Below are 13980 nucleotides of genomic sequence, written 5' to 3'. Positions count from 1 at the left end.
ATTTTTGTCTGGAATGAACAAAACTGACTAAAGTCGCAATATGCGCAATAGAGATGCGCACATAACTAATTTTGCTTTCATGTGTCAAAACAAAGTTTTATGATTGTGCTTTTTCTATTTTTTTTCTATTTACTTATAAAATAAATTAATATATTTCAATAATTAAATTGAAAAATTTGTAAATTTTATTTTATATTTTGTATGAATATTGACTAAATTGAAGACAAAAATTATTATGTTCAATTAAAAACATTGATGACAGGTTGAATTGTTAATTCCTGTCAGTTCTTACGTTATAAACATAAATTTAAAAAAAAATTATAAATACACAAAAAATGAGACTTCTTTTTCGTCGACCAGATGGATGTGAAATGCACTTTCATTTGGCGAAATTGTCTGATTTCGATATGAAGAAGTTCACAAATTTGATTGTAGTAAGTAAAAATAACCTCAAAAATTGTAATCATTAAATATACGCGGGCTTATTTTTTATTATATTTTACTTTGCATATTCATTTCACAATATAATTTTAATGGATTAGTTTAAAATTTACAATTTATGATAAAAATATAGAATAAATTAAATTTTATCTAATTTGAATGAATTTTTTTTTATATACAATCTGAATAACTTACAATTGAATATATATTTTTTTTAATATGAGAGTACCCTGTAAAAAATTTGGATGATTCCAAGTATTTTTTTCAATGTGCAAATAAAAATATGAAATTAAATTAAAATTAAATTCTTAGGTTAATGGAGGGAAAATTATAGAGAATGCTGCACCGAATGTTCTCACATTTACAAATCCAGTTCCTAATTCTAATTATGGATATGTATTTGATGTAAAATTTATCGAAGATTGCATAAAATATAGGACAATTTTAGATGTTGATAAGTACTAGTAAGTAATATTAATTTTTTAATTTCATTTCTAAGCTTTCATTTCATTTTTCTCAAATATATTTTTAATTTCAATATTTTATTAAATACTAAAATACTTTAAAATATTTAATTTTTATTTAAAAAGAAAAAATAATAATTTTCATCTATATATTATAAAATTCTTATAATTTAAAGTATCAAAAATTAATACTTCAGGTCTCGGATTATACGACTTTTTCGACCTTTTTTTTTTACATTTTTTACTATATTTTTTAAACAAAATACATATTTTGTAGTATAGAATGCAGATCTTCTTTATTTCACTTATTTAACAAATTTTCAACTAAAATTCTTCTCTAAATTAATTATTTTAAATAATTTTAATAAAATTCTTCACAAATTCAATTATCTTAAACTATTTTTCAATTAAAAATTGTATGAAATTCAATAATTGTTTTAAATTTAAAAAAAAAGTCATCAAATAATATCACCAAAGATTTAAATTCAATTATTTTCAAAAATTTCAATTTAAAAACTTCTAAAATTTTCCATCTTAAATTTTTATAAAACTTAATAATTTCAACTGTAACTCTTTCGAAATGCAATTATTTTTAAAAAATGTTATCTAAAATTATTTGATAAATTATTTTTAATTCTGTAAAATTTAATTATTTTCTGCAATTTAATAAAATATTTTGAAATTTTATTATATTTCTAAAAATTTCAACCATAACTTTTCTAAGGTTATAATTATTTTTAACAATTTTAATATTTCTTTAAAAATTTAATTATTTAAAAAAAAAGTTTCAAACAGAAACTCCAAAATTGTACTGTTGACAGAATTTTAATTTTAAAAATACCATTAAAACTAAAAACTATGCAAAAATTTTAAATTTGAATAAATTATTAAAATCAGATTTCAAAAAATATAAAAAATGGAGTTTTAAGAATTTTTTTTATAAATTTATTGAACTTAATTAAAAGTTTGGAAATTTTTCTTAAAATTATAAAATAATAAAATGCTTGGTCTGTCCTTCTGTCCTAACTTGAAGTTGGCCTTTTCTGATTTCACGTGTTTTTTTTAATAGTAATCTTATGACGTGTCAAATTTTGACAATTCTTTTTCTCATTTTTGCCAAAGTTGTATAATTGTGTTTCCAAATTTCGTAATAAGTTTCTTTAAAATTCCAAATTCGAAAATTCAATTCACGAAGCTGAAGTACACAACGTTTACCAACGAAATTTTTTTTAAAGTTGTAAATTGATTCAAAAATTGTATACAAATACAAAAAATTTATGATGAGAAAAAAGATGCGCCAGGAAATTTCGTACAAGATAGTAATTTGAAAAAAATTAATTTTTAAGGTACCAGGGGCCAACGAATACCTATTAAATATTAATTATAAAAATACAGGCCTCGAATCAACTTAAAGACACAAAAAGTAGTTTTAGTCGATTTATATTCCAAAAAAAAGTGTATTTGTTTTTTATTTTAACAAAAATATTTTACAGATTTTTAAATAAAAAAATTTTTTTTAAAATAATAATCCTTTTCGAAGGGTTAAAGTTGAAATTTTTAGAAATAATTAAATTTCAAAAGATATTGTTAATTTTCAAACAATTATTAAATTTTACAGAACTAAAAATAATTTATCAAACAATTTTTGGAAAATATTTTTTAAATTTAATTGAATTTTCAAAGATTTAAAATTGAGATTTTTGAAATTAATTGAAACTTTAAGTGATTTTTAATTAAAATTTTTGATAATTACACTAAAAAATTTATTAGAAAATGCGGACAAAATACAATAATTTGAAAATAATTTTTAATTGAAAAATGGTTTCAGATAGTTGAATTTTCAAAGAATATTATTAAAATAGTTAAAAATAATTGAATTTCCTTAGAATTATAATTGAAATTATTAAATTTCAAAAAAAAAAATTTACGATAAAAAATTTTAGAAATAATTAAATTTTAGATCCTTTTACATTCAAATTATTGAAAATTCAATTAATTTTGAATTCAAATTTTTGAGAATAATGAAATTTTATTTGATTTTAAATTTGGAAAATAATTGAATTTCAGTTCATTTTGAATTGAAAATTTTGGGAAATAATTGAATTTTAATTGAAATTTTGGATAATAATTTAATTTAAGTTCATTTTTGATTGAAAATTTGGATAATTAATTTTGAATAGAAATTTTAGAAAATAATTGAATTTTATTTCATTTTAAATTAAAAACTTGGTAAATAATTAAATTTTAAATTGAAAATTTTGGATAATTATTGGATTTTTAATTGATTTTGAATTAAAATTTCGGGTAATAATTGAATTTTAGTTTATTATAAACAATTGTTAAATTTCATAAAAATTTTAATTGAAAAATAATTTTGATATAATTGAATTTGTGATGTATTTCATTAAAATTATTAAAAATAATTAATTTAGTGAAGAATCATTTTAGTTCAAAATTTGTTAAATAATTGAATTGAAGAAGATCTGAAGAAGATATAAATTTTATACTAAAAAAATGTATTTTATTTACATTTTTTTTCAAATGTAAAAAAAAATGTCGCGTTTTATTAAAAGAAGTCGATAAAAGTCGTATTTTTGAAAAAAGTCGGAAAAAGTCGTATAATCCGAGGCCTGTAAACAAATAATTTTCATTATTATCATTTAATATATAATAATATTCTAATAAATTAAAGTATTATTGATAATATTAATCTTTAATTTCTTTATGACAAAAAATTAAATACTCAATTTGGCGCGCATGCGCGCGTTTAATTTTGCTAGTTCGATTATGATATGTTGGAAATAAATTTTCTTGATAATATTTTTATAGAATGACCGTCATCCGGGGCTATTATGGTTGTGGACATCCTTCTAAAGATTTTCTCAAAGTTTTATTAGAAAAAAAATTTTGATCTTAGTTATATAAACTCAAAGTTTGTAACAATAGCTCCGCGTTTGGGGCTATTATGGTACAAAATTTGTATTTTGTTCATAAAATTAAAAAAAAAATTAATTTTATCAAATTACATAAACTGTATGGAAACTTTTAACTATCTCAAATACCATTAAAAGTGCAGAAGTTATAAGATTTTAAAGAAACAATTTTTTTTTTAATAATTTTTTTGACAAAATCTAAAAACATTTGTAAAAACTAAAAAAAACATGCAAATTTAAAGAAATGCGTGTCTCTTTATTTTTCAAGTAAAAAAACAGATCGGACTTTCTGCATGATTTGAGATGAAATCGTTCATTTAAGAAATTAATTTTTTAATTTCAGTGTTGGAGATTCACGCTTCTATAGAGGTTGTCCAATGAGCAAATCCATTATGCAATCAAAGTCGTGTTTATTGTAAGAGGTTTTAATTGATAAATCAAATGATTAATATGTATGTGAAAAAATTTTAAAAGATTTGATTTGAAATTGTGTTTCTCAAAACTGAACTTTTCGAAAATTTTGATGCAAAAAATCAAATAATTTACTATTTTTTTTTTTGCAATTTAATGATTAAAATCTTATTTTTAAAATTGTTTGTATTCGATCGTAAATACTTCAGATTTATTTGATACTAATTAATATTTATTTATTTTAATGTAGCAATTACGAAAATCATAGTAAAAATTCCGGCAAATTTATAAATCTGAAAGATTCATATCTCCTAATCGGTTTCATAAAAAAATTGGAAAAAAAATCTTGAACCCTTTTTTGTAAAGTACAAAAAAATGAAAAAAAATGTTATCCAAAACAAAATTGTTAAATTGAATTCATTTTATTTGGTAATAAATTAGTTCAACTATTGGAATTAATTTTTTTAAATTATTTTTTTCTTCTTTTTAGAAATCAATTAGCACTGTACCCTAGTAATGAGGAAATTTTTATTACAACCTATGAACAGATTTGTATTGAGGATTCTCAATTGATGGAAATGGTAATTTTTTAAATGAAAGTTGTAAATCAAAAAGCAATTTCTAATTAAAATCAAATTAATTTAACATTAGAAGTAAATTTTTGAAATTAATTGTTGTAGGAAGAGACAAATATTTCACCTTCTACTTCATTAGTAACCAAAAATCAGTTATCAAAAAAGACTATAAGAAACAATGAAAACGATATGAATACCAATCTAGAAATTAATCAGGATGAAAGTAAAATTTTAAGAAATATCGATGAAAATTTAATTGAAAATTCAGAAACAAGTGAAAGAGAAAATAATAAAGATGATATATTAAATAAAAATTTAGAAACTTCACAACTTGAAAATGAAAGCATACGAAATAATGAAGAGGATTTAAATGAAAATTTAGAAACAAATCAATCGAAAAATGAAACTATGAGAAATAGTAAGGACAATTTGAATGAAATTGTTGATACAAATCACATTGAAAATGAAACGAAGATGAATGTTGAAAATGATAGGAGTGAAAATTTTGAAGCAATTCCAATGGAGAATGATGAAAGTCTTGAAATGGAGAATAGAGAAAATAAAAGAATAGATAATAATGAGCAAAATGCAAAAGATAATTCATTAACGAATCCGAAGGAAAGTGATTCATTGACATCATCTGATTCATCGATCAATCAAGAAAATCATGATAATAAAATTAAATTCATTAAAAAAAAGCCTATATTGTAAGTATTGGCATGAAATTATTCTTTAAGCTTTCTTTTTTTAGTTTTTTACTCTTATTTTAAAACTTTTGTCACTTTTATTCTTTCTAGATTTATAAATTCTTTTTATCTAAATTATATTTTTCAACTGAAATTAATTTCAGGGTAGAAATTTCAATTGTTATCAAAAATGGAAAAAAAAATTTGCTGTATTGATTTTATATTCTAAATTCTTGAATTCCTACAAAATTGAGTTTATAAATTTATAAAATAATAAAAGGTGCATTGAATTTTTCGTTTTTTTTTCTTTACTTTTTAAAAAATAATATTAATTTTATTTACAGAACGAAAACTAAATTAGATCACATTTTTAATGTACCTGATTTAAAGAATTTTATAGAAAATTTAACTAAAGATATGCGAAAAGACGCTGACGGATATCCAAAAACAAATACGTGATTATTTTAATTCCTTTCAAATAATATATAAATTATTTTTGTAACCTTTAACTTTTCAATGAAAATAAAATGGAAAAACAAATTTTACTCTTTTCGAAAATTAATTTTTTCCAATAAAATAAAATTGATTGGAATTTTTAAAATGTATTCGAAAGATACATTAAAGTTAAAGGTTCCAGGGATATGTGTTTAATGTTTATTTTACATTTATAATAAAATTAATTTTTTCTTTTTTTTTAGTCGCGCCTTCAGTAATAGTGAAACGAGGAATCTAATTTCTATAATTATTAAAACCAATGCTTATCAGTATATAAATAGTGATGTGTATTGGAAATATGTAATTAAACTGAAAGTAAGTGTTTTTTTTACACATCATTTTCATTTATTTAAATTGGAAAAATTTCTGTAATTTACAGTTTTTTTTTTAATTTCCATAGTTAGTGGATCGGAGCAGAGGGTATACATCAGTAAGACATCATATGTCTATAAGCATTCTACAAAACATTGAAAAATTTCAATTGAGTGATGAAATAAAGAATAAATTCATTAATATTCGAGAACAATTAAAGAAGGAATCAGAATTAAGACAACAATATAGCAAGAAGAAAAAATAATAAAATTGTGATCGTGTAAAAAAGAAATAATTTATAAGGTATGATATGATGTGATTTATTTCTCAATGTACATCTTTTTGGATTTATACACATTTGTTACCCACACTATTAATTTATAAGGTATATTTAATGTATTATAAGAGTTAATAATAATAATAATTTTTATTTTTTATTTATTTGAGTTAACAGGTTAACAGCCCTTACAAAAAAGAAATAAAAAATTAAAACTTATAAATAAGACTACGGAATTTAGATTTAAAAACCATTTCTAATGTTTCAAAAAAGTATTTGCTGCTAATATTGCCCTCACAAGTAATTCTATTAATAATTGATTTTTCATCATAATTAATTCTACTAATCGGTACATAAAACATTAATATAATTTATAATGGAAAAGAAATTGTTTAAAACAAAATTATTTTTATCATTTCCTGTTTATCAAAATTGTTTTTTTCCTATATTTTATATACTTTTACTTTAGAGCTTTGTAATATCTAAAAAGGAAACAATTTTGATAGGAATCTAAAATTATGTTGCTAAGAAACTGTTGAAAATAAAAATTCAAAACATAAAGAAAAGTTGTGGAAAATGTTATAGAATATTGAAGATATTTCCTGATTTATATTACAATATTTAGGGGAAAAAAGAAGCAGAAATTTTCTAAGTATATTTATTTTAAATGAAAATAAAAATATAATTTTATTTTATAAAACACGAAATAAAATATCTGCTAGAAATATAATTTTGATTGATTTGTTTAATTTTAAAAGTTTTTTTTATTTTTTTTTTCGCACTCTTTACCAGCTGGATTTAATTGAAAAATTATTTTTCTATTTTCTATCATATAAAAAATAAATTGTTTAAATAATTAAAAATATGTTGCTAGATAAATAGATAATCTTGTAGATAAATAAATCTCTTTTTCTATTATATAAATTTTAAAAACTTTTAAGCTATTAAAAAAATTATTTAAATTTGAAAGAATAAAAAAAGTATATTGTTTAATTAATTAAAAAGAATCTACAAAAAAAATGCATAGAAAAATAATATTTTTGACCTATTTACTTAGAAATGCTGAATTAGATTTAAGGAAGTTCTCTCCCTCCAACGTCAGTCAAATCAATGCCCATTTAAGTTTTGATTTGTATCACGTAGTACTAGCTCAACGCTTGGCAACGTTAGATTATATTTCCCCCGTTCCGTTTCGTGTCGTCTGCTATTGTTTGATTTATTTTCGTTAAATAATAATAATAATAATTTATTATTTTAAAAATCTTAATTTTTTATAAGCAAATTCAAATTATTATTCATTATTATGAATCTTTGAAGAATATACTATTACATGTATATACTACTTATATTACTTTCAAATTTCGCGCTTTTTCTATTCCTAACCTACAAGACGCAACGTTGCCAAGCGTTGTGCTAAGTAATTTCTGATTGTCAAAATACGGTGTTTTTTTAGACAAAATAATTAATTGTGAGTCTCCTAAGCCAGGTCTGATCAATTTTATTAAAAGTAAGTGAACATTGGCTATTAAACTTTATGTATATAAAGTTCCAGTAATATCTTTTCGTCAGATTTTTCACAATTTGAGATTTCAGACCAAAAAATTCAATTTCCCATAAGAACCCGTGTTAAATGTGAAAAGAGAAAATTATTTATATCTTTTGTCAAAATCCACCTAGACCTCTAAAAATTTAACTACATCTTCTTTAAACCATTATCTATCAGTTTATCAAGTTTGATAATTAACTCTTCGTCATTTCTGTTTGCGAGAGAACTTCCTTAATATAAATTGAATTTAAAAGTTAATTTGAAAAAAACAATCAAATTTGATTGTTTTTTTTAACTTTCAATATTTTTTAAGACCTCAAAAATTTCAAAAAAAAAAAAATTTTTGAAATTTTATTAAAATTTTCTATGTAAAATTAAAAATTTAATTTGTAATTCATCATAAAACGATCATTTTTTTTTCTTTTTTTGCAGACTAAGGAATAAAATTATTACAGAAAAATTAAAATGAAATTTCACATTATTATTTACTATTTTTTCGTTGGCATTATGATGGGTGAAATTTTTCTTGTTTCTGGATCAAATTACAAATGGACTCAAAAAATTGTTGAGTCAATAAAAAAAGATCACAATTTTCATAAAATCATGTTAATAACAAAAGATGAAAATAAAGAAATTTCTCATTTAATTAGAGAATTTTCGAAAAATCCACCAATTTTCCATGTCAATTCATTGAATTTAATGGAAAAAATCAATTATTTTAAGCAAATAAAAACCTTTAAAAATCCACGTGACACAACATTATTTCTAATTATTAAATCATCGATAAATTTAAATTTTCAATGGATTCAAGAAATGATGAAATTCATTGAAAAATTGTCAACTGTCAAAATTCGACCAAAATGTTTAATTTTGAAAAAAGAAAAATCATTTGATATTTCAAATGATGATGTAGAATTTTTGCAAAAAATGTGGAAATATTTATTTCTTGACGTCACAATTTTAAAAGTAATTAATAATGAAAATATCACGATTAATCAGCTAAATCCATTTATTTTTTGTGAAAAAAAAATGATGTCTAGAAAATTATTTTCTTCAAAATTTCCTCTATTTCCGGATAAATTAAAAAATTTAAATGAATATCAAATGAAAATTGCAATTTTTCAACGATCACCATTTACAGTGGTGAAACGAAATTTAACAAAATATCCAATTGAAATTTCCGGTCCCGATGCATTGACAGTGAATTTCAATGATTTGGCGGCAGAAATAAATTTCCCATTAATCTTGAATCAATCGGGTGAGGAAAATATTTTACGAATGTGGAGATAAAATAAACAAACAATAATTTTTGGTGATTTATGTTTAAGGCCAGGTCCAAGTGAGGCAGCGCCATCTACATTGATACTAAAATTTTGGAAAATTTTCAACAGCCTTTTCTTGAAAACAAGATGGTAAAATGCTTTTTCCATTATGGATATAATTGATTATTGGCAAGATATACAGCAGCTAAAACTTTTTTTGAGTTAAAATAATAAAAAAAATTTCATGTCAATAACCCAGTAAAAAAAAAAGTATAGACAGTAAGGAAAAAGTATAGACTCATAGCTTAGTGGCTATACCGTTCGGCATGTAATGACGGTATAGAGACGTTACGGTGTATACTTTTTTCTTACCGTGAATACGGTTCACCTGGATTTTTTGAATTGATGTGTATTAACGCGATTTGACATTGTCAATGAAAAAGCCGATTGTTTTGAAGTGTAATAATGCCGATTACGAGGAGGAGCGACGAAATTTTATCTAAAAGTTAAAAAGGTAAATGTGACAGGCACGAGACCTGCGAGAGTTGTTACCACTGGATTGAGGAAATGCATCATTACTGACAAAAAGTATTCGACAGAAACTTACCGACAGAAAGTTACTAGGAAGAGCGGCAAATTCAAATGGTCAAATTAAATTCGAATGAATATATACATAATTTAATGTAGTTTTTTTATTTTAAATCAAGTATAGTATTTTAAATAATTAAATACCGATATTAAATAATTAATGTTTATTATAAAAATTGACATATAGACATGAAAATTTTTTCATTTTTAGCATTTAAATCTGTGAAATAATGAAATATTGTAATTTTATTTTTTAATTTCATAAAATTTTTATTTTTTATTAATTATTAATAATTAAATTTTTTTCATAAAAATAAAAATGTACTGCAAAGAATATGTTTTATGCATTGAAAAATAAAAATTTGTTAAAATATATTATTTCTATATTTTGTAAATAAAGTTATTTATTAAAATAATTTTTTTATTTATAAAATTGAAATAGATTAAAAAATTAATGTTTTAAATTAAAAATTTTTTATTTGAATTAATATATGTAATTAACTATTATGAAAATTAATTAGTCGTTAAAATTTTTTTTTTTTTAATAATAACTAATCTTTTTTTACCTATAAACAAATTTAATTTTATTTTGAACAAAATTATATTTTTAATGATAAAAACTTTGTTATTTTACATAGAGACGAATAATATTATACTTTTTTTATTTGTGAGTGAGAAGTGACCAAAACCAAATAATTGTAAATCTTCGTAAAAATATTTTAAAAGGGATAGAAACAAAACAATACATTTTAAAATTATACAACACAAGAATACTCGCAAATGCGATTGTAAAACGAAAAGTACGAAAGTAATATAATTTTAGGTTTATTACGTCCTGCAGCCGTTAGGTGGCAGAAGCATGCAGGGAGCACAATGTCGCAGCTGTCATTATATTACTTTCGTACTTTTCGTTTTACAATCGCATTTTTGTATAGATTTGCACAATCTTTCAGATTTAAGAAATTTATAAGATAAGGATCCTTGGTATTTTTTCCGATTTTGAAAAAAGTGTCCGCGTTTTGAGAAAAAAGTATTTTAAACTCAATGTTTATCATTTTCACGTTCAGTGCCGTTTTTATAGGGCGATTATTGAATGCCAAAGAATTTCAGAGACCGTTCGACACTCTTAAACGATATTTTTTTATTGTGAATTTCTTTTATATTTAAACGCATTCTTTTATCCTACAATAATTTTTAATGCTTATAATTTGTTTCATACGCGTATATGCGATTTGCGAGTATTCTTGTGTTGTATAATTTTAAAATGTATTGTTTTGTTTCTATCCCTTTTAAAATATTTTTACGAAGATTTACAATTATTTGGTTTTGGTCACTTCTCACTCACAAATAAAAAAAGTATAATATTATTCGTCTCTATGTAAAATAACAAAGTTTTTATCATTAAAAATATAATTTTGTTCAAAATAAAATTAAATTTGTTTATAGGTAAAAAAAGATTAGTTATTATTAAAAAAAAAAAAATTTTAACGACTAATTAATTTTCATAATAGTTAATTACATATATTAATTCAAATAAAAAATTTTTAATTTAAAACATTAATTTTTTAATCTATTTCAATTTTATAAATAAAAAAATTATTTTAATAAATAACTTTATTTACAAAATATAGAAATAATATATTTTAACAAATTTTTATTTTTCAATGCATAAAACATATTCTTTGCAGTACATTTTTATTTTTATGAAAAAAATTTAATTATTAATAATTAATAAAAAATAAAAATTTTATGAAATTAAAAAATAAAATTACAATATTTCATTATTTCACAGATTTAAATGCTAAAAATGAAAAAATTTTCATGTCTATATGTCAATTTTTATAATAAACATTAATTATTTAATATCGGTATTTAATTATTTAAAATACTATACTTGATTTAAAATAAAAAAACTACATTAAATTATGTATATATTCATTCGAATTTAATTTGACCATTTGAATTTGCCGCTCTTCCTAGTAACTTTCTGTCGGTAAGTTTCTGTCGAATACTTTTTGTCAGTAATGATGCATTTCCTCAATCCAGTGGTAACAACTCTCGCAGGTCTCGTGCCTGTCACATTTACCTTTTTAACTTTTAGATAAAATTTCGTCGCTCCTCCTCGTAATCGGCATTATTACACTTCAAAACAATCGGCTTTTTCATTGACAATGTCAAATCGCGTTAATACACATCAATTCAAAAAATCCAGGTGAACCGTATTCACGGTAAGAAAAAAGTATACACCGTAACGTCTCTATACCGTCATTACATGCCGAACGGTATAGCCACTAAGCTATGAGTCTATACTTTTTCCTTACTGTCTATACTTTTTTTTTTACTGGGAAATTAAATATGAGCACTTTTTTCACAAAAACTGTAACAGTACTTTCTCAGAAATTACAATCAAAAATGCAATTTTCATTTGGAAAATTAATAAACGCTAAAAAATACACGACCTAAGATTTACCAATCACGAAAATAACAAAAAAAAAAGTATTTTAACATAACATATTTTACTCATTATGACAGCCGTTTGGCAGGTTATATATGTCAGCAGACGTTTCGCAGTTTTGCCGAAAGGAGGAGATTGGCGCTGTTGCTAACCACCTGAAATACATAATCTACCAAAGGGCTGTCACAATCAGTAAACCAGTATCAATATGTTAAATATTTAATAAAATTTTTTTTGTTATTTTCGTGATTGGTAAATCTTAGGTCGTGTATTTTTTAGCGTTTATTAATTTTCCAAATGAAAATTGCATTTTTGATTGTAATTTCTGAGAAAGTACTGTTACAGTTTTTTGAAAAAAGTGCTCATATTTAATTTATTGACATGAAATTTTTTTTATTATTTTAACTCAAAAAAAGTTTTAGCTGGTGTATATCTTGCCAATAATCAATTATTATCTCTAAAGGAAAAAGCATTTTACCATCTTGTTTTCAAGAAAAGGCTGTTGAAAATTTTCCAAAATTTTAGTTTCAATGTAGATGGCGCTGCCTCACTTGGACCTGGCCTTAAGGAGTTTATTGGAAATGAAGAATAGAACGTGTTTTGTGAAAAAAACAATAGCTGATTGGCTGATGAATACTATTTTAGATGAGAATGGAAATTCATTGATAAAAATTGTACCAGAATTTGTGCAATCGGGCATTAATGCACTATTACTTGAGCCTGGATCGCTGTATGTTGAAAAATTTCAGAAAATATTTCAATTATTGGTACAGTCAGGCATTAGAAATCAAATGAAGAGAGAATTTTTATTTCACGATAGACAATTTTTTGATAAAATGAAAGACGATGAGAAGATTACGAGTAAATTTGTTATTTTTGGATTACTTCTCGTTGGATTTGGAATGTCTATTATTGTATTTATTGGAGAATTGTTAGTAGCGAAATTCGTGTGGCATTACAAAATGCGGTGAATAACAAAATTATAGTTTTTTTTTTTTGAAAAAATAATAGAGTTGACTTCACCCAACCGGAAGAAGCGGGAAAAATTTCAAACGGGAGAAAATCGGGACTGAAATTTTATACTGGGAGATTTTTTTTTCAAATTTGTTGATTCAACCATTTACGATATGTATATGAATTTTTCAAAATTGGAGAATTTTAATGATTTTTTATTTTTGAATGCTCATAAATTTCTTTAAAATGCATTAATTTTGGGTTTGGGTTTAAGGAATCTCGCTGTTCTCCGGAAAATACATAATTTTGTGTTAAATTATTAAAAAATGAAGTTTAAAAAGTGACATTTTTAAACGAAAATGAAAACAAAGATGGCGGCGCATACACAGACGTTGCTTGAGTGTGTCAGTGCTCCAGTAAACAGCGCCAATTCGAGCGAGTGGCCGCTGAATTAACTATCCAACATACCCTTAAAAAGAAAAGAATTACAAATTTTCAACAATTTCAGACTTGATATTCATAATCATCAAATAGTTCCAATTCAAAAATTAATAGTATATACAATATACCTCCTAAAGTAA

The 13980-nt window shown here is 22.6% G+C and overlaps 1 protein-coding gene across 1 annotated transcript; it reads left to right on the top strand.

The window, feature by feature from the left end:
- Positions 1-89: 89 nt before the first annotated feature.
- On the top strand, positions 90-6750 carry LOC127284991 (suppressor of Mek1-like). Its single transcript, XM_051310744.1, has 8 exons — positions 90-434; positions 754-905; positions 4182-4253; positions 4740-4830; positions 4930-5531; positions 5855-5965; positions 6209-6320; positions 6406-6750. Exons 1-8 carry the CDS (start codon positions 336-338, stop codon positions 6580-6582), a joined length of 1416 nt encoding a protein of 471 aa, XP_051166701.1. The 5' UTR covers positions 90-335; the 3' UTR covers positions 6583-6750.
- Positions 6751-13980: the final 7230 nt, after the last annotated feature.

Source organism: Leptopilina boulardi, unplaced genomic scaffold (assembly GCF_019393585.1).
Source record: "Leptopilina boulardi isolate dan_hultmark-lab unplaced genomic scaffold, ZJU_Lbou_2.1 LbouV2_327, whole genome shotgun sequence".
Lineage (NCBI taxonomy): Eukaryota > Metazoa > Arthropoda > Insecta > Hymenoptera > Figitidae > Leptopilina > Leptopilina boulardi.
This window is presented reverse-complemented; position numbering and strand designations above follow the sequence as displayed.